This window comes from Eschscholzia californica, unplaced genomic scaffold (assembly GCF_041429995.1).
Source record: "Eschscholzia californica isolate CP2 unplaced genomic scaffold, dmEscCali1.0.p SCAF_6, whole genome shotgun sequence".
Lineage (NCBI taxonomy): Eukaryota > Viridiplantae > Streptophyta > Magnoliopsida > Ranunculales > Papaveraceae > Eschscholzia > Eschscholzia californica.
This window is the reverse complement of record NW_028238483.1, coordinates 36,835,087-36,852,983: the sequence shown is the minus strand read 5'-3', so window position 1 is coordinate 36,852,983 and position 17,897 is coordinate 36,835,087. Positions and strand designations below refer to the sequence as shown.

The 17,897-nt window shown below is 35.7% G+C and overlaps 3 protein-coding genes across 5 annotated transcripts; 1 reads left to right on the top strand and 2 right to left on the bottom strand.

Moving 5' to 3' along the window:
- The first annotated feature begins 2,637 nt into the window (after positions 1 to 2,637).
- Positions 2,638 to 7,028, top strand: LOC147534328 (uncharacterized). 2 transcript variants are annotated; one of them, XM_086647616.1, is made up of 3 exons: positions 2,652 to 3,019; positions 3,857 to 6,469; positions 6,698 to 7,028. In XM_086647616.1, exons 2-3 carry the CDS (start codon positions 3,929 to 3,931, stop codon positions 6,902 to 6,904), a joined length of 2,748 nt encoding a protein of 915 aa, XP_086503742.1. In that variant the 5' UTR covers positions 2,652 to 3,019; positions 3,857 to 3,928; the 3' UTR covers positions 6,905 to 7,028. The 2 variants fall into 2 exon arrangements, with proteins under 2 accessions (XP_086503741.1, XP_086503742.1); XM_086647615.1 differs by having other exon boundaries at positions 2,638 to 3,019; positions 3,857 to 7,028.
- A 638-nt stretch (positions 7,029 to 7,666) lies between these two features.
- LOC147534327 (ubiquitin-conjugating enzyme E2-23 kDa-like) lies at positions 7,667 to 10,330 on the bottom strand. The gene is made up of 6 exons (XM_086647617.1): positions 10,093 to 10,330; positions 9,917 to 9,996; positions 9,240 to 9,354; positions 9,053 to 9,105; positions 8,813 to 8,941; positions 7,667 to 8,032 (listed from the first exon to the last, which is right to left on the bottom strand). Exons 1-6 carry the CDS (start codon positions 10,134 to 10,136, stop codon positions 7,899 to 7,901), a joined length of 555 nt encoding a protein of 184 aa, XP_086503743.1. The 5' UTR covers positions 10,137 to 10,330; the 3' UTR covers positions 7,667 to 7,898.
- Positions 10,331 to 11,805: 1,475 nt separating this feature from the next.
- On the bottom strand, positions 11,806 to 16,918 carry LOC147534326 (putative E3 ubiquitin-protein ligase RHB1A). Of its 2 annotated transcripts, XM_086647614.1 has the most exons (6): positions 16,720 to 16,888; positions 16,462 to 16,510; positions 15,418 to 15,543; positions 13,228 to 13,627; positions 12,583 to 12,692; positions 11,806 to 12,397 (listed from the first exon to the last, which is right to left on the bottom strand). In XM_086647614.1, exons 3-6 carry the CDS (start codon positions 15,481 to 15,483, stop codon positions 12,365 to 12,367), a joined length of 609 nt encoding a protein of 202 aa, XP_086503740.1. In that variant the 5' UTR covers positions 15,484 to 15,543; positions 16,462 to 16,510; positions 16,720 to 16,888; the 3' UTR covers positions 11,806 to 12,364. The 2 variants fall into 2 exon arrangements, with proteins under 2 accessions (XP_086503740.1, XP_086503739.1); XM_086647613.1 differs by lacking the exon at positions 16,462 to 16,510 and having other exon boundaries at positions 16,720 to 16,918.
- Positions 16,919 to 17,897: the final 979 nt, after the last annotated feature.

The following is a 17,897-nucleotide window of genomic DNA, read 5'->3' as shown; positions in this document are numbered from 1 at the left end:
ACATAATCCACAAATTTTTATATCAAACTAACAAAGAACAATTACGAATTGAGTCTCTTTCGAAATTGTGATTAGAATAACTTTCAAACCCCCTAGTACATCTCTAATTTATTGAGAAAAACCCTAATTTCTACCACCAACAAACTGAAAGAACAAATATTTCAATATAATTAGTTTTGATCATGCACAGCAAAGTCTTAATTTCTACCACCAACAACTTTCAAACCCCTACATCCTTAATTTATTGAGAAAACCCCTAATTTTCACCGCAAAAAACTTTCCCAAACACTAATTTGTTCAAGAAGAAGAGAAGAGAATAAGAAAAAGGGAGAAAAGACCAGTGAAAAGAAGAAGGCAATTTCCGGTTTTCAATTAGATCCCGTGTATTTGTCCGTACACAGAAGCCATACTCAGAAGCCAGAATTTCTGGCTTCTGCTTTTCTAATAAAATGGGCTTTTGGGGCTTAAAAAAAGTCGTAGCTCTTTTTATCCAAACGCACATATTTTCAATAAGCGCTTTAATATAAGCTAAAAGCTTGCTTTTAGCTTATTTTAAGCTAAACCAAACAAGGCCCAAAAGGCTCCACATTTTAGGTATCAAAATACCGTAGGACCTAAATAAAAAATTTATTTTTTTGAGTGTTTCCCAATTTCATAGAGACAAATTGACTAGTTCATTGTGAATTTACACATTGAAATCAGACAGAAAAAATTAAACTAGAAACAAATGATTGGATATATTCCTGGAATAAGAATCGTAATCTTAAATTACTATAAAAAAAATTTTCAAATAAATAAGAACAAACAAAGAAGAAGAAATAAGAGTGTCCTAATTTGGAATCGAAGGAGTAATAATAATAGTAATAATCCAATATAACAAAATACTGAATATAAATTTTCGAACCTGTATAATATGTAACAATGAATCACTCGTATACAACGTGCCAATACCATTTCTCAAGACATGTGCTTTGGGGCATGCCGTTCTTGTTTGGGGGTACGAGGATTTGCATATAATTGACTTGATCGACTTTTAGAGGAAGTATAAGACCTGAAAATTTTAGCCTCCTCAATTCTCTCCAAACCAGTTTCCTAGATCTTCAATTATTCCGGAAGAGGGTTTCCTTCTCAGGAGTTTCCTGTTGTTATGTATATATTTTTCTTTTAATCTATAGTAATCTTTTTGGATGTAGAGATTCGATTTTCTATTATAGATTTGAGAAATTTTCAAGAAAACAGAAAAGAAGGAGAGAAAACTAGAAGGTAGTCCCTGTATCCAATTTTCTTTCTCTTCCTCATCGATCTGGGTTTCTTGTATTTTGATGATAAGAAGAAAATATCAATGGAGGAGGAAGATTATTACATAAACAACAAGAAGATAAAGTTATGAAATCACTCAACCTTCATCTTCGAAATCAAGTATAATAATTCGTCTCCGAGAAATTTTGTGGTGCTCTTGATAAAACCGTAATTTGTCTCTACTTGGTCCATTCTGATTACTTGTATCCTTTAGGATTTTTTAATTTTATTTTTGCAATCTTGTACTTCATTTCCCTTCATGTTGTCTTTACTTTTGTAAGTTTCATTTTGTTATTTACTTGAGTAAATCCATGTTGTACTCAAAAAAGTCAAAATCATCGAAATCATGTAATTTGTTGGAATGTATTCCTTCAATGAATTAAATTCTGGTTTATTTCAAAAAAATAATAATATATAACCTAAATAAAAAATTTTGTTTTTCTGTCTTTCTTCTGCACGACCTTATCGGCTTCTCCGAACACCACTTTCCCTCTCTCTCTTGCTTTCTTTCGGGATGCGAAAGGTTTCCTTCGCCTAGAAAGAGAGAGAAAGAGAATGGGGATGGTCCAAGGTGGTGATAATTCTAAGAGGTGATAGTTGGAAGGCGTGGGTCTTAAGATAATGTTGCCTTAAACCTAATCAAGTCAATTGGGTCACCTTCAACAAAAAAAAAAATAAAAAAGTCAATTGAGTGACCAAAGTCTTCGTGCCTCCCAAATGAAAATGCATATTCCAAAGCAACGACCAATCTCAAAACTGAGGAGTGGTGTAGCATAAATAGGGGTATATTTGACTTTCACAATATAAATAGTTATTCTCAAATAACCTTCTTAAGTGACAAACTCACCATTTTGGACCCCTTAGATTGTCCAATATAACTTTTTGGCTCTTCTTCTCTCCTCTCATCCAGTTGACAGCTTCCATCAATCGATGCAAGTCTTAACATATACAGAAAGGGGATTATTTGGCCAAGTCTGAATCTCCCCTTCTTCATGCAGTCTTCTCTTTCTTTTGAAAAATGATCTGGAAATAGATCTCCTTCTTCGAATGTTCTATTTCTTTTCAGAAAACCTCTGTAAATTACTGTCCTCGATAAAATAAAGGAGAGAGAAAACATTTAAAAGAAGAAAACAAAATTAAATTTCAACTAACACACGTATTAGTTAGGAAGTTTTTTGTACACTTCAACCATCATTACATGATACCGATACGTCAATGAGAACGTAACAATTGAATGAACACATACACCACCGTAACACTGACATTAAATGAATATATACGTCACAACATTGACACCACTCTTATTTAGTTAGTACATTATAAATTTCATGCGATAATTGAAGAAGGTAAACTACCACCCCCATACTTCAAAGATGGAGCCCATGACCTCTTGGTCTTTCCGAAGGATACCAACCAAACGAGTTATCAACTGACATATAGTTAGGAAGTTTTTGAAGTGTTCGACAATCCGGGGGCTAAAATGATAAGTTGGTCACGTCTAGTGGGTACATTTAGGAATGAACCCCAAATAAAATCCTCTTAGGAATTAATCCAAAATAAAATCCTCTTAAGAAATCTAAACGGCAAACCCCTTCTCTAACAGTCCACTATTCATTCTTCTTTTCTTTCCGTTCCAACTCCCATAGAAGAAGAAGACACAGATTTGGGTTTGTGTTCTTTTTCGGGATTCGAAGAAAAAGATAGTTAATTTAACGTAACGGTACGTATAATATCATCAAAATAACAGTAAATCCGACTACTTTGTGATATTGTTGTGTTTGATTTGATTATAGATCAATAGTTATTAAGTAAGCCTCTTCTATTTGGTATTTCAATTAATTGTTTCCCAACCTAAAGACTTCACATTTTTTAGGGTTTGCTTATATCACTTTGTTTTTTAGGGTTTGTGTAATTTCATTAAACTAAAAATGGGGTTTTTTCAGATTCTTCAGTTTTGATTATGGGATGAATGATTTTTCCTTGAAGACTTAAGCTCTATTTGGAAGTTCAATCACTAAAAACATGAACTTGAATGAATGGGTTAAGGACCAATTAAAAGATTTATTGAGCAACTTCATTAGTTCATTATTTAACCTAATAATGATTAAACTTGTACCAAGTGCTCTAATGAAGATATATTTATAAACCCCGGAGATTTGCGCACTAAACGTTACTAGACTGTCATGTCGGCTTACGTTAGTTACAGCCGTTTCAATTAGCTAGACAACCACAAATAATTCATGTATTTTGTTAGATTGTTGTTTCGATTTTGTTTGCGAAGAACCAATTAAGATTGAGTTCTGATATAGTGTTGACTAATTAGGTTCGACTATGTTAACCAATGTGTAGTTAGTCCACATGAATTTGACGAAAGAGGTCAAGTGTTTACGTCTATTTTTAAGCCCAACTTATTGTTTCTCTAAATTCATGTGAATTAGGTCACATCATATACAAATAGTAGTGTTTATGTGTGTGTGTTTTGTGTGCATTGAGCTATAGTTAACAATTTGTTTCTTTGAAAAGTAGGTTTATTGAAGAAGTTCTATTTTCGTTACAGACTGAGTTGCAGATGTAGAATGTATGGGAATTCATACTTCTTGTGTGGTATGTGTTGTATGAAGATGGATATATGGAGTTTCAGAAAGAGAGTACGAAGCTCAAAACATTGTCTACTGCAATGTCAAGGAACGTATCATCTTCTTCCTCGACATACTTCTCTACTCGTCAATCACCCTTCTTCTCTCCGAGGTCAAGCTTTCAAGGATCTGAATCAATTAGATCAGACATTTCTTATTCCTCGAACACTTCCGTAATAAGGTCTGATACTCCTATTCAGAAACCAGAACCTCTATCAGTTGTTGGCATTGCTCCGGACAACCTTTTCTCTATCCTGAATGTTACTAATGACTATGATTCGCAGATATCCTCGCTACTTGATCGTGGTTCTTCCTCCACCCCAAATTGTAATAGCAATTCATCTAGATCTAGTGACATCCAAATTGATGGCATTAGTCACTCAAGGAACAAAGGAAAACAGAAAATATGGGGAAAAAACTATCGAAGTTATTCATTTACACAAAACTCAGCTTCACTTTCATCTAACAGGCAGAGGAGTTTTGATGTATACATAGGATACTATGGACGTAAGCCTTCGTTGCTGAGGTTTAACAAGTGGTTATGTGCAGAGTTGCAAATGCAAGGAGTCAGCTGTTTTTCAGCCGACAGAGCTCGTTGTAGGAGTTCTCGAAGTACTAGTATTGTCGAGAGGGCAATGAATAGTTCTACTTTTGGTGTGATAATCATCTCGAGGAAATCTTTTGGGAACCGATACACCATTACGGAGATAAGAACTTTTTTGGGTAAGAAAAACTTGGTTCCGATATTCTTTGAGTTGGATCAAGGTGATTGCCTTGCTAGAGATATAATCGAGAGGAGAGGGGAAATGTGGGAAGAACATGGGGGTGAGCTCTGGATGTTATATGATGGATCAGAGATGGAATGGAAGGAAGCCGTCAATGGCCTTTCACGTGTCGGTGAGTGGAAATTGGAGGCTCGAGATGGTAGTTGGAGGGAATGTATATTAAAGACGGTGGTTCTTTTGGCAACCAAGTTAGGACGGAAAAGTATAGCTGATAGAGTGGATATTTGGAAGGAAAGGGTTAACAAGGAGGAATTCCCTTTTCCTCGGAATGAGAACTTCGTCGGCAGAAAGAAAGAACTTAATGAATTGGAACTCATTTTGTTTGGTGATGTTAGTGGAGATTCAAAAAGGGATTATTTTGAACTAAAAACTAAACATCGACGGAAGAATTTGGTGATAAGTAGGTTTGAGAACAGAAAGATAGAATTGGAACGAAAAAAAGCGAGTACTGGTGGCAAAGGAAAAGAGCCAGTAGTATGGAAGGAATCTGAGAAAGAAATTGAGTTTCAAAATTTGGGAAGCTCTCAAATACAATCAAAAGACGGTGGAAAGCGCAGAAAAAGAAAAAGACCAACAAAGATAGTTTATGGTAAGGGTGTTGCTTGTGTATCTGGGGACTCTGGCATTGGCAAGACAGAACTACTCTTGGAATTTGCTTACAGGTTTTCTCAAAGATACAAGATGGTTTTGTGGATAGGAGGTGAATCTAGGTATGTCTTGCAAAACTATTTGAACCTTTCGCCGTTTTTAGATGTTAATGTGGGATTCAAGAATCAGTGGGTTGAGAAACGAAAAACCGAAAGCTTTGAAGAACAAGAAGCAGCTGCCATTTGTAGATTAAGAAAAGAGTTAGTGCGAGATATTCCTTTCTTGATTATAATCGATAACTTGGAGTCCGAGAAGGATTGGTGGGATAAAAAACCCATAATGGATCTTTTACCGCGATTTGGTGGAGAAACTCACATTATAATCTCAACTCGCCTTTCTCGGGTAATGAACTTAGATCCTCTAAAACTCTCTTACTTATCTGGAGTTGAAGCTATGTCTCTAATGAAAGGAATCAGAGAATTACCCATCACAGAAATCGACGCTCTCAAAATTATCGAAGAGAAACTTGGAAGATCAACGTTAGGCCTTGGTATTGTCGGAGCTATTCTCTCTGAGCTTCCCATAAATCCGACCAGACTTCTCAACACCATTAACAGAATGCCTTCACCCGATATGAAATTCCATCAAAAGGAAGGTTGTATTTTGAGTGAACAAGTCTTTCTCATTCAACTCTTAGAATTTGGCTTCTCCATATTTGATGGTGGAGATGAGCCGAGTAGTTTGGCGAAAAGAATGGTATGGGCTAGTGGATTTTTCGCCCCTTGTTCTATTCCAGTTTCTCTATTAGCTCTAGCAGCAAATAAACTTCCAATTAAACACCAAAATACCCATCAATGGAAGAAGTGTTTGTACAAACTGGCGTGTGGTTTTACCGAATCAGACGTAAAACGGTCTGAATCCGAAGCTTCCTCTCTGTTGGTAAGGTTCGGAATTGCGAAAAATGGCATAAACAAAGACTATATCCATTTTCATGACATAATAAAGCTTTATGCCCGTAAAAGAGAGCTCGATGGAGATACGCATGCCATGGTTGAAGCAATTATCGATCGTGGATTTCTTTCCCAAGATCTTAACCATTTATGGGCCACTTGCTTTTTGTTATTCAGATTCGGGACTAATCTGATCTTCCTTCAATTAAAGGTATCTGAGTTGTTACTCTTTGCCAAACGAGTCGTTCTTCCTCTCGCTATTCACACATTTATGACATTTTCACGGTGCAAACCTTCTCTTGAACTTCTTCGATTATGCAACGATGCACTTGAAGTTGCAGAAGAATCGTTGACTAGTCGAGCAGAGAAGTTGTTGGATAAACCTCTCTGTTGTGGATCAGTGAAGTCGAAAGCACAATTGAATCCATTACTTTGGCAGGAACTAGTATTGGTGAGAGCTACCATTATAGAAACCAGAGGTAAACTAATGGTGCAAGGAGGACAATGTGATACAGGGAACGATTTGATCAGAAAAGTTTTGTTTATTAGGACTTCAGTCTGCGGCGAGGATCATCCTGATACAATCTCGACTCGCCGAACTTTGAACAAACTCATGAGATACATGACAAGTAGTGAGGTTAGTTAACGAGTTCTAATTCTTGGATTTTTTTTATTCTTTCTGAGAGTTCCAAATAGTAAACAATTTTCTTACTTCTTTTTAAACAATTACAGTCATAGAATAGGTGTGAAATAAAGCTCTGGTTTGTTAAGAATTTGGAGTGGGAAAGTGTGGTTAACTTCCATCTTTTATAAATGCTCTCAGTAGTCATATTTCTTTATATCAAGTTTTCTACACAATTCAGCCCACTCGACGAGTTCAAATTTGAATATTTGTTCCGATTGACCGTTCAAGCCAATGACACAAACACTCCAAATCTTCGTCAAACTTAACCACTCAGGCCACTAACACTAGTTAGACAATTAATTTTTTTAGCGAACTTTATCCCGTATGATCTTACAATTTTTCTTTTTCAAATCTTCTTTTTCCTCTCCTCACCACAACACTACCCACCACCACCATCATTTCTTTTCTTTCTTAGATAAAGAAGAAATCAAAGAAAGAAGAAGAGAGAGAATGTTAATAGGTTTCAGATGAAACTAGAAGTAAAAGAATACAGAAAAAGATTGCAATTCTTCAAATTCTGGAACTTGGAACTCAAACAGAACTCGGAAGAATAGCTTTTATAACTCAAAATACCAGCTTCCGACCTCTGTCATGGAATTGCAAAACACCAAAGGTTTCTTTTGTTAAAAGAAAAAGAAAGTACACCTAATCCAATGAGAAAAAGAAAGTAAAACTATGACAATCCAATGAGAAAAAGAAAAAGCACCACAAATCATAACGAAATGATGGAAGAAAGAAGGCCATTTATAATACGAAGCAAGAAGCTAAACTTATTTACAGTCACAGAAGAAAGTAACAGAAACAGAAGCCCCAGCTGGTGGATTCTTGCCACCATGAAAAGGGTCTACTGCTAAGTTTGTTGTACTTCGATTCAAATTGTACTGGAAAACTACATTATGATGATCATGTACACATACTGAAATTAAATATCATAATCCATCAATAGTTAATGACATCAAGGATCCGCATGACCTGCCACTCCCTCGTCACTTGAAGCATACCCATCTTCACTAGCTTCCTCATCGCTCGACTTTTCTTCTTCAGCATTGTTCCCGACATCCTCAGCCTTTGCATATTTCTCGCGATATTCTGAAACGTAAAAAGTATTAGATTATTATAAAATGTAAAAGGAGGGGGAAAATGGATATCGAAATTGGTGTTCATGAGAAGAAGATTGCGAGTGCAAATTGGTGTGTAAGCTGGAACGTGTATGTGCAGTGGACTTAGCCCCACATTGCTTATGAAAGCCTTTTGAACTAAGGTAGTAGCTCCTTGTCTTACGTATTGGTTAGGCCTTTCTGGCGGATATGGACCCATACGACTAGGTTGGTCAAGGTCGTCAAGGGCAACACTACGCAAAGAGAAAACCATGTATGCATATAGTTGGGCTCGCTGATAGAGTCAGGTATTACTTCAATCAGTCCAAGAGTAACTTACTCCTACCTATAAGAACCAATAAGAACAGACAAAAAACATCGAAACTGAAAAAGTAAACCGAAATGGCAACCATCATAGTTTTAATTGACAACATAACATCTTCCATCATCTCATCGTCCTTAAAATGAAAAGAACCGGCTATCTGTATAACCAAAGGCCGAAATGTTCATAAGCTGCATCAACTAAGAGTGAGGAGTAGAAACAGCATAAAACAGCTCCTCGAAAATGAGTTAGCCATCCAGGTGATGGCAGCGAAAGAAGACTCTGTAGTATCGCTTTTGATACCTCTATCATCAATAAGATTCAGGATAACCAGTTCCGCAGTAAAATATAAGCGCATTATGTTGCAGAAAATAGACAAGTTTTCCAATTTCATCCACATGTTATACGCATACGATAATCAGTGGAACGAGAGGTTAAGGGAATCAGAACCTTTAACTTTCTGGTCGAAAGCATCTTTATCACGCATCATGAGAGCTGCAGCTTCTCCATTCAATGGGTCTGATGGGTTAGGATACAAAAGAAGTTGTGGAAGAAACACTTCAAAGACATTAACCAGATCTGATGCAAACAGATAGAAAGAATCATTAAACAACTTCTCTAATCCACAAACCAAACAAGAAAATAGTTCATTTCTACCAATTCAACAAGTGATCAATCAAGTTATTTTACCAAACATAGGGCTCCATGTCTGATTAATAACATCCAAACAAACTGAACCAGACCTGTAAGTTTAGGAACCATCAATATTAGCACAATGTCAAGTACTTCAACTAAATATTTTCGTAAACCATCTCGAGGTGACAAGAAAAATCTATAAATGCGTATTAAACTACTCGGGTAGCATCTTATAACTCACATTTCATCAACATTTGGGTGGTAGATCTTATTAACAAATCCAATTGATGGAGATTTATAAGGATAAGCATCTGGTAGTTCTACCCTTATCCTCCAAATTCCTCCATGATAAGGACCTGTAATTCAACAAGTTAAGACAACAAATAGGGTCACAAAGAAAATGAGAAACCACCAATCTGCAGCTGAAATCATTACAGACAGAATACCCTGAAAAATATGAGTTGAATCTTAAATCACATCAAACTCATCCAATAAAATAAGGGTTTTGGGTTTAAATCAAAAACCAACTGCTAACAACACAAATTCCTACAGATCATCCCTATAGATGAAAAAGGGGAAGTCCATATTTACTGGTCAAAATGGTTGAATCAAGGAACCCTTAGGTCTATATCTCAGTGAAAAGAACTCTCTAAAAAAATCTGTAACTTGATTTAAAGATTCTGATCTTCATTTAAGGAATTTGACAAAAATAGCAAATACCCATCAAACATCAGTAACAATTGAATTGAAAAAACCCTAATCCCAAACACCAAACAGGTAAGCACCCAACCAAAGAAGGAAAAAATGACTACTACAAGTTTTAACAAACTAGCAAAAATGGGGTATGGAAAAAAGAAGATTTTCTAAAAGAAACACAGAGAAAGGGGAAGTAAAGAGAAATGGGTATTAAAGATTTACTATCAATTGGTCCATGGAATTCAACATAAAACTCCTGCATGCCATCATTGATCATCTCTACCTTGTAATCACTCATCATCCTAATCAAGCCAAAAATACAAAGAAAAAAAAGATCACAAAAAGGTAAAAGATGAAGAGAAATCAGTAAGGAATTTTAATGGGTTTTGTTATTTTACAGTTTCATCAAGTCCATCTCTCTGCGTTTACTTGGAGAAGACATGTTTATAGTCTTTGATTTCTTTTCCTGACCGACGGAAGTGTGCAGGGTTTTAGAGAGAGAGAGAGAGAGAGAGGAGTGAGAGAGAAGCAAGATATGAGTGTATATATACTACTGGGGATTCATTCGAGGCAAGTAATAGAGAAATCAGGAAAAAAATTTAATACCGAGTATCATTTAATTACAATCGTACGGCCAGGATTAAATGGCTCAAAGATTAGTAGGAGTTTTAATCAAGCTTGAGAAGTTGTATAGGACATATCATTTTGAAGGCACATAGGGTTAAGGCAAATGATCGAAACTAAGACTATTTGCATTTCTTCATCAAAAAAAAAAAAAAAAAAAAGACTATTTGCATTTGGGCTCTTGACCCACGGTGGTGTATCCATTCAAGAACGTGGAGGTGAGGTGGACACTATTGATTCTGTGTTAGTAAAAGTATAAATAATTATTAGACAGTTTATAGTATTAGTAGCAGCGAGCATATTAGATCACTTTACAAATACCTAAACTTAATAATGTATGTTATGTACTCATGTAGTGGTATTGTTTGTGGAAAAAAAAAACTATTTAAGGTCATTGAATTCGAGAGGAAGAAATCACTTTTTGCAACAAATTAGTAAATATAGTTCAACTTAACTTTATTAAGCTAGAGGGCAGACACTCTAAGGCTTGTCAATACAGCTTTTGGTCCTTTATTATTTCCTCTCTTGTTCATTTTCTTGACCATCATCACTGCAATGCAATTGTGGTCGACCACCGTCTCTATGGGCCAGAGAGAAAAAGAGAGTGGCAAGGTGTTTTGGGGAAAAGAAAAAATAAACTGGGAGTTTTAAAATGAGTGACCATCTAAATATTTCTGTCCCATAAAATATGAAAAACTACAGGGCGTCACGGTAGAGAAAGATATGAAGTGAATCGCTGTCGACCGTTCTCTGGGGTAAGTGTACCTTCTCTTATGAAGTGAATCGTTGTCGACCGTTCTCTGGGGTAAGTGAACCTTCTCTCTCTTGACTGTTCTCTGGGGTAAGTGTACCTTCTCTCTCTTCCTTTCTCCCTATTATCTTCACCACCACGATACCACCAGTACCATTTACCACCAAGGACTCACCTCTACCGTCAACGCGCTTTCCCTCTCTTCCTTTTCCCCTCTTGTCCTCCCCACCATGGCACCATCAACTCAAAAATAAAACCTCATTAAGTCAAAGTTTAGGACATTTTATCAATGCACCTCCAAATCAACCAACACTCAGAACACTCGTCCCTCCAGGGTGTGAGGTGTAAATGTAACCAAGTCACACCCATATATGTATGACTTGCATTTTAATTCATACCCAGCTTAACTATGTCACCTATGTTTACTTTGGTACTTCGAACACCAGTATCTCATTCTCCCCGAATCAGATTTATGCAAATTATATTTCTCAACTCAAGAGCTCAATGAGAGGAACATGTCAGTGTATATATCATAGCCATCAGATAAGTGTAGCTCACTCACTCAAGCTCTTAAAGATCGTTCATTATTTCTACCAACCTTTTCTAGGCACTGGTTTGAGTATGAAATGCACTAAAAGCATGAGATATATATTCTTATCTAATGTATGACTTCATAATTCTATGAAGAATTGACCTGAAACATAACTTTAAATTTCCCTTAAAACTGAAATAGACAGGCAATAAATTTCAAATATACAGATTCAAATAATCCAATAACAGACAGAGATAGAAATTTAAACTCACAGAAATTCATGTTTAAAAGGTAACTGTACAAAAGAGGGATCTAAAAGAAGAAACAAAGATCATAGAAACTATAACAAAAACCACAACAACAATATCTAAGCCAGATTTGAATCGAACAAGAGTTTCCCCCAACTAGAATTCTCATCAGCTCCTACTGATATTTCGGGTAAAGCATTGATGAATGTGGTGGTTTTACTAATATGCAGATAAGATAGGAATAAAGGGTAACTGATAATCATGTTGTGTGGTTTGAATTTTCTATTAGACTATAAACCCTAAATGGGACAGTAGAACCCAGACAGACAATTTGCTATTTCATATTTTTCGGATAAACAAGTCCAGATTGAAACTGACATGAGCAAGAAAAGCTTAAAACTTTGTAATGCAACAGACAAATACTACCAGAGAAACTCCATCGAATCCATTATCGACAATCTCGCACCTTTTTAACTGCTACAGATTTCTTCTCATTTCTTTGGATTTCCTGAGTTCTAGACGTTAACTGTATGGTTGAAGATCATCTCCTGCACCATGTTAGAGAGAGAGAACCCTCTATCCAATTAAACTTTTGTCTATATATAGGAGTAATAAAGAAGAGAAATAGTCTAATAAACCACAAAAGAAAGTCAATCACGAAAGCTAGACGTGATCCAGTATTAGAATAAGATCAAGTTGGGAAACATTCAGAAAGAATTTATGTAATAAGTACCTGATCACATACGGGGCAAGTATCGCTTCTTTCCATCCATTCGAGAATGCAAGATAGATGAAAATGATGCTCACATTTTGTTACAATTCTTGGGTTCTCCTCATCATACTCTGGAGAGAGGGAACAATAATATTAGGCTTAATTCGGCTGTGCTGTTTTTTTTCTCAAGTCATCTATCTTAGCTTTGACAATCAGGTTTGAATAAATCAAGCTATCGACCTCGAGTTGCCACGCAAAATCTTCTTTGGGAAGCTAATGAAAAGGAGAGATGTTTCTCTCCCTTATAGTCTTACTCAGAGTTCGACTCAAAAGCTGATTTGACATCTTGAACACATACTTTCATCAATTGATGTTTGAAAATTTCAATGATTTGAAGCAAAGGTGCAAATAGTGTCATCAGTGCACTGAATGAGACTGTGAGCCAAACTCAAAGGGATTGTGGCACTCCCCAATACAAAAGAAATATTTTTAACCAAAAGACTTCTAAGTGAAACTCCCCACACCAACCAGAAAAAGGAAGTTTGTCACCATACATAAGAAAACCCTAAGTCGGCCTTAGTCGGTAACTCTTTTAGTAAAGACTAAATTGCTTAAGCTCTACATACAAGATAGAAGATTGTTCAATTTAAAGAGGAAAAGAATTACCTTCAAGGCAGGTTGGGCAGACATCCTCTTCTACTGTTTGTGAAGCCATAAGTTCACTCAATTTTGAAGGTTCATCGGACTTTTTCGGGGATGGAGGCAGAGAATTTGCTTCGTTTTTGCAATCTAATAACTCCTTAAGAGAACCCTCTTCAATCCCACTTTCAGTTTCTCTGACAGAAGCAGAATCTGAAGTTCGTGCAGCTGCATCAATCTTGTTATTGTTTGTTGGCGTGTGTGGGCGTCCAATATCCGCATCATAGGGAACTGGTGGAGGTGGTGATTGATATGTATCTGGTGTTGATGTATCGAGATTAGTATCAACTAGGAATCCTGTAGAGAGTGCAGCCGGTGCAGCAATGGCTGGTGACAGAGGTTGGCGCTCTTCTAAACCTTCTGAACACTGCATTGATAAATAAAAATGCAAATGATGTATTAACAACACAGAACCACATAAAAGACATCGTATAGGTATTGAAATATTGAAGACTAGAAGATATAGAGTTATTAGCATTGGCAGATAACCTTTCGAATCAAAGACAGGATATATCTACAGGAATGTACATGAGGTGGATTTAAATTCTCAAACTTCAATTACATTTGCTACAGTAGTTTAACAAATGAAACTTCTCATTAAATTCTCCTAAGCACTCTGATGAGTAAATCTGTTTAACTAATATACAGATATATGATAATGCGCCTAAAAAGCATCAACGGAGTAGCAAGCTCTCGCTTTTTATCACTTCTACTATCCACAGGATGTCTAGATAACTCAGATATCTTTCTTTTCTTAATAATTCAAATTAATATTAAGAAAAAGATTGTGTGTTCGAGAACTGGTTACATAGCTAGATAGAATTTTTATGTTATGCGACACTATTATCCCAATTAAAAACAAAATCATAGAAGGACAGAGATGTTCTCGTCTTTAATTTTCTGCTCCAGTGACATAGCATTCCTTTGACATCTACCTCCTTCAGTGGGATCACCGAGGTATTTTCTTTGAAAACTTTATTGTTTCTATCCTCCTAGACACCAAATGACGGCTGCTGGTGTTATGTTCCATAATTTTTTCCTTTCTTTCTCTTCCTGGTCATGTCCCACTGCTCTAGTAGATAACCCAGATATAGGTTTCAGGGTAAGACAAGAAACCATCATTTCGTCGGACCCTGCCTAAGAATTTGATAGCCTAATTGCGTAGTTACTATTCCTTAGGCCAAGCAGTGAACCACCTAAGGTTGGTGTTGCTAAGCATGACTACTGTTCATTTGGGTCATTCAATAGTCTAATCCATAAACTCGCATTAAGATACCACAAATATCCACTATCAACAATGCCACAAATACCTGTAGAGCTTATAATTCAAAACCAAGATACCTCATGCTACCTAAGATAGGTCTTGATCTTCCTCCCACCATTTTTTTTGTGCCAGATTCTTTTCACTGACCCGGCACCATTGAGTCTGCCAGGTGCCTTAAGTGTTTTGTTTCTAAACTACCAATTCGTCTAAAATTCAAGCGGCTTTCATTTTTTTCTCCCATTGAAAGATTACTTCATCTTTCTTGGATCTTGTTAGAATGGATCCTCTTTGCCAGCTACCAGCCTATTATCTATGGTGAACTCCACTCCGAAATTTCCAAAATAACATAACAAGTATCTTGTCTGAGAACAACTGGATAGATATTGCAAAGGTTCCGCAAAGATTGAAACATTTTGACAGTGTTGTTGATCATTATCAAAACTATATGTTGCTTCACTTCAAGGGTAGCATCCAGTCCACAACTAATCCCAGCTTGAAGGTTGAAATTGAACAGTTTGTTTCTATTATCCCAACAAATACAAAGTAGGTCCACAAAGGACCAGACAGATTCCAGTTCCCCAAAAATCTAGGCATCTGATATCATTAGTTTGCAACAGACGTCTCTATGTCATATTCCATTATCTCAATTTTCATGGACACAAAAAAAAGAAACTTCGCCAAAATAGAATTAACAAAAGAAATAAAAATACATAAATATACTCAAAATAGACATGGGTAATACTCACAAGCAGCACAGTAGCAAATGTTATAAAATTTTAAAAGAAAAAGAAGCTTTCTGTCCAATTCAAATCTCTTCTAAAGTGAAAGAGTTTGATTTGCTGCAAATGATATGATAATGTAAAATAGAATGTGATAGAGAAAAAACTACTAACGTAATAGTACTCTGGTGGACCATCAAGTTGAGCACTTCTAGAGGAACAACAACAGCAACCTCCCATTATCTTTAATTAGCTAGGATGCTATCTATGAAGTACTGAAGCCACTTGGTGCATTTTATCCTATACAAGAGATGAAGAAACATTCAGAGGGAAGTTAAACTAAAAAAACTCAAAACATTAATAATTACTATTTCGCTTTTCGAATGACTGTAAATCTGTGCAACTTCATCTACGAGAGTATCAATTTGAAGCAAATAATTGTATCAAAAGCCATAGAAGTGAAATTAAACCAACGCATAGCAGGAGAAAAATTCGAACTATATATACAAGATTAGAGAAGTTCTTCAAAAATATTTGTATCACCAGAAGGTCAAACCGTGAAACGGAGCTCGAGCTCATCCTGGCCCATTTTTACTCCATATTTGTCGTGCATGCTACTAGATTCACCAACAAACCTATTTGCTTACTTTTATTTCCTGGTCAAATGAACTTGTATAAACTTGATGGATTTGGTGATAGTAGAGAAACTCTTTCTAAGAATTTTCCAGACCTTAATTTCCAGCTACCCGATAATCATAACAGACCGAATTCTACCATACTATATAGAACAATCTCCTTACAAACCTAAATTATAAACTTTTAGTAATTTAAGGGTTTAGTACTTTTACCCCTTCTCAAGTTGCATCCGACATGTGAGGGCATGAAATTTTCATCTGGCAACCTTTATTAACTCAAGCTAACTCAGAGAAATTGATAACTCATATCCACAAAACTGATACTCAGGAATTAATCATTTCTGAAAATCAGACACCTTGTCTTGGTTTTAAACCCTAAATACCTAAAACTAGTCACTGATTCACAACAAAACCAAGACCTACTTTACCAATCAAAAGTTTCAAATCAAGTTAAATATCTGATCAACCACCACTACTCAACAATTCAAGCCAAGCAGTTCAACTTTTCTTAACTAATATATCTAAATTCACAAGCACAAACCAAACAAAACCTAAACTCTTGAAAACTTTAATCTAAACTTACCGAATCCAACCCGATTCAGAAACAAAATCGATAGTACGAGCAATCAAAGCTGAAAACACGAAAAATAGATAAAGATAGACATCGATTATACTTCTATCTCATCTATTATTTAGCTTAAAACATAGAAATTGAACATAAACCCTATCTAAATGAACTTGAACAAATAAATCAACAAAGATAAAACAACAGATTAATCCATCAATCAATCAATCAATCGGAGGTTTATCAGCACAGAAAAAAGACAAGAACAGTGATTACCTTTACTGTAACGAGAAATCAATAGCTTGGAATCGTAGAGAGAGAAAGAAGAGAGAGGAGAGAGAGAGAGAGAGAGTCTTTTGATTCTTCTTCCTCTTCAGTAACTATAAATATATATCTATAATTCCCTCCTCCTGTGATGTGAGGAGAAGCACTTCAATTCACGACTGAGGGTTTTTCTGATTAATATTGGCTTTTCATATTAGTCCTTTAAAATGTAAATATATATCTATAAAACCCATACTTTTAGCGTACGAACTTGATTGGACCTTTGACCGTTAGTCAACTTTACTACAAAACTAGAAGAAAGCTAACGACATCGTTGGACTTTATAAAGGATTAACGGGAGTTGGAGGTTCAACACAGACTACTTGGCGAAAGGTTCCATTTAGATATACATCTACAAAGAAAGAAGCCAATGAGGATAATTTTGAGGATTTTCATCTGCTGATAACTTTTTCAACGAGAACGAAAAAAAAAATTATCACGAATACAGATTAGCAAGATGGGAAGAGAAGAAGGTGGTTGTCAATTATGACAAACACAATTATACCAAGAATTTTACCATTTGATATTATCCCCACAAATAACTCATTTTTAGAATTCCTAAAAGGATTTGGATGTGCGTTTTATTTTATTTTTCTTTTCATCTTGGTCCATTAGTCACATTTTTTTTTTCTTTTGAAATATCAATCACATCTTCATCACTATAAATCAATAGATTTTTCTTCCTTTTTCAGAACTCGATGAAAAAGCAAGTTCTTACTACTTTTTAGTAACTTTAGAATTAGATGCATACTTTAACCACCTTCTTTCTAAGAGTGGTAATCCAAGAGATACCTTGCTTACATCTCTGCCAATTCATTGAATTATGACATGCAAAATCTCCAAAATTCCTCACATTATTTTATCAAATTAATGAGCAAGAAATCAATTCGGTATAAATATTTACAAAAAAAAAATGTGACATAATAGTGGAACTGAACATCAAAACTCCCCATACGATGGTTTGAATAAAACTAATACAGATCAATTTTTTCATTTGACCTATCTATGGGTACGCCTGGTGCATGACCCAAAAATTCATGAAATAAGTCAAGGAGGGTCTCATTTTTCCCTCAAAGTACATTGGGTTTTCAATTGATATTCTTTTCTTTCGAGGGGTCTAAATTTAATTA

Coding starts and splice junctions, on each gene's coding strand:
- LOC147534326 (XM_086647613.1), bottom strand. CDS start 15,483: ATGGGAGGTTGCTGTTGTTGTTCCTCTAGAAGTGCTCAACTTGATGGT. Junction 12,693..13,227: donor CTGCCCAACCTGCCTTGAAG/GTAATTCTTTTC, acceptor CCCTCTCTCCAG/AGTATGATGAGGAGAACCCA. Junction 12,398..12,582: donor CTTGCCCCGTATGTGATCAG/GTACTTATTACA, acceptor AACATGGTGCAG/GAGATGATCTTCAACCATAC.
- LOC147534328 (XM_086647615.1), top strand. CDS start 3,929: ATGGAGTTTCAGAAAGAGAGTACGAAGCTCAAAACATTGTCTACTGCA.
- LOC147534327 (XM_086647617.1), bottom strand. CDS start 10,136: ATGTCTTCTCCAAGTAAACGCAGAGAGATGGACTTGATGAAACT. Junction 9,355..9,916: donor ATTCCATGGACCAATTGATA/GTAAATCTTTAA, acceptor GTTGAATTACAG/GTCCTTATCATGGAGGAATT. Junction 8,033..8,812: donor TTTCGACCAGAAAGTTAAAG/GTTCTGATTCCC, acceptor TTTACGTTTCAG/AATATCGCGAGAAATATGCA.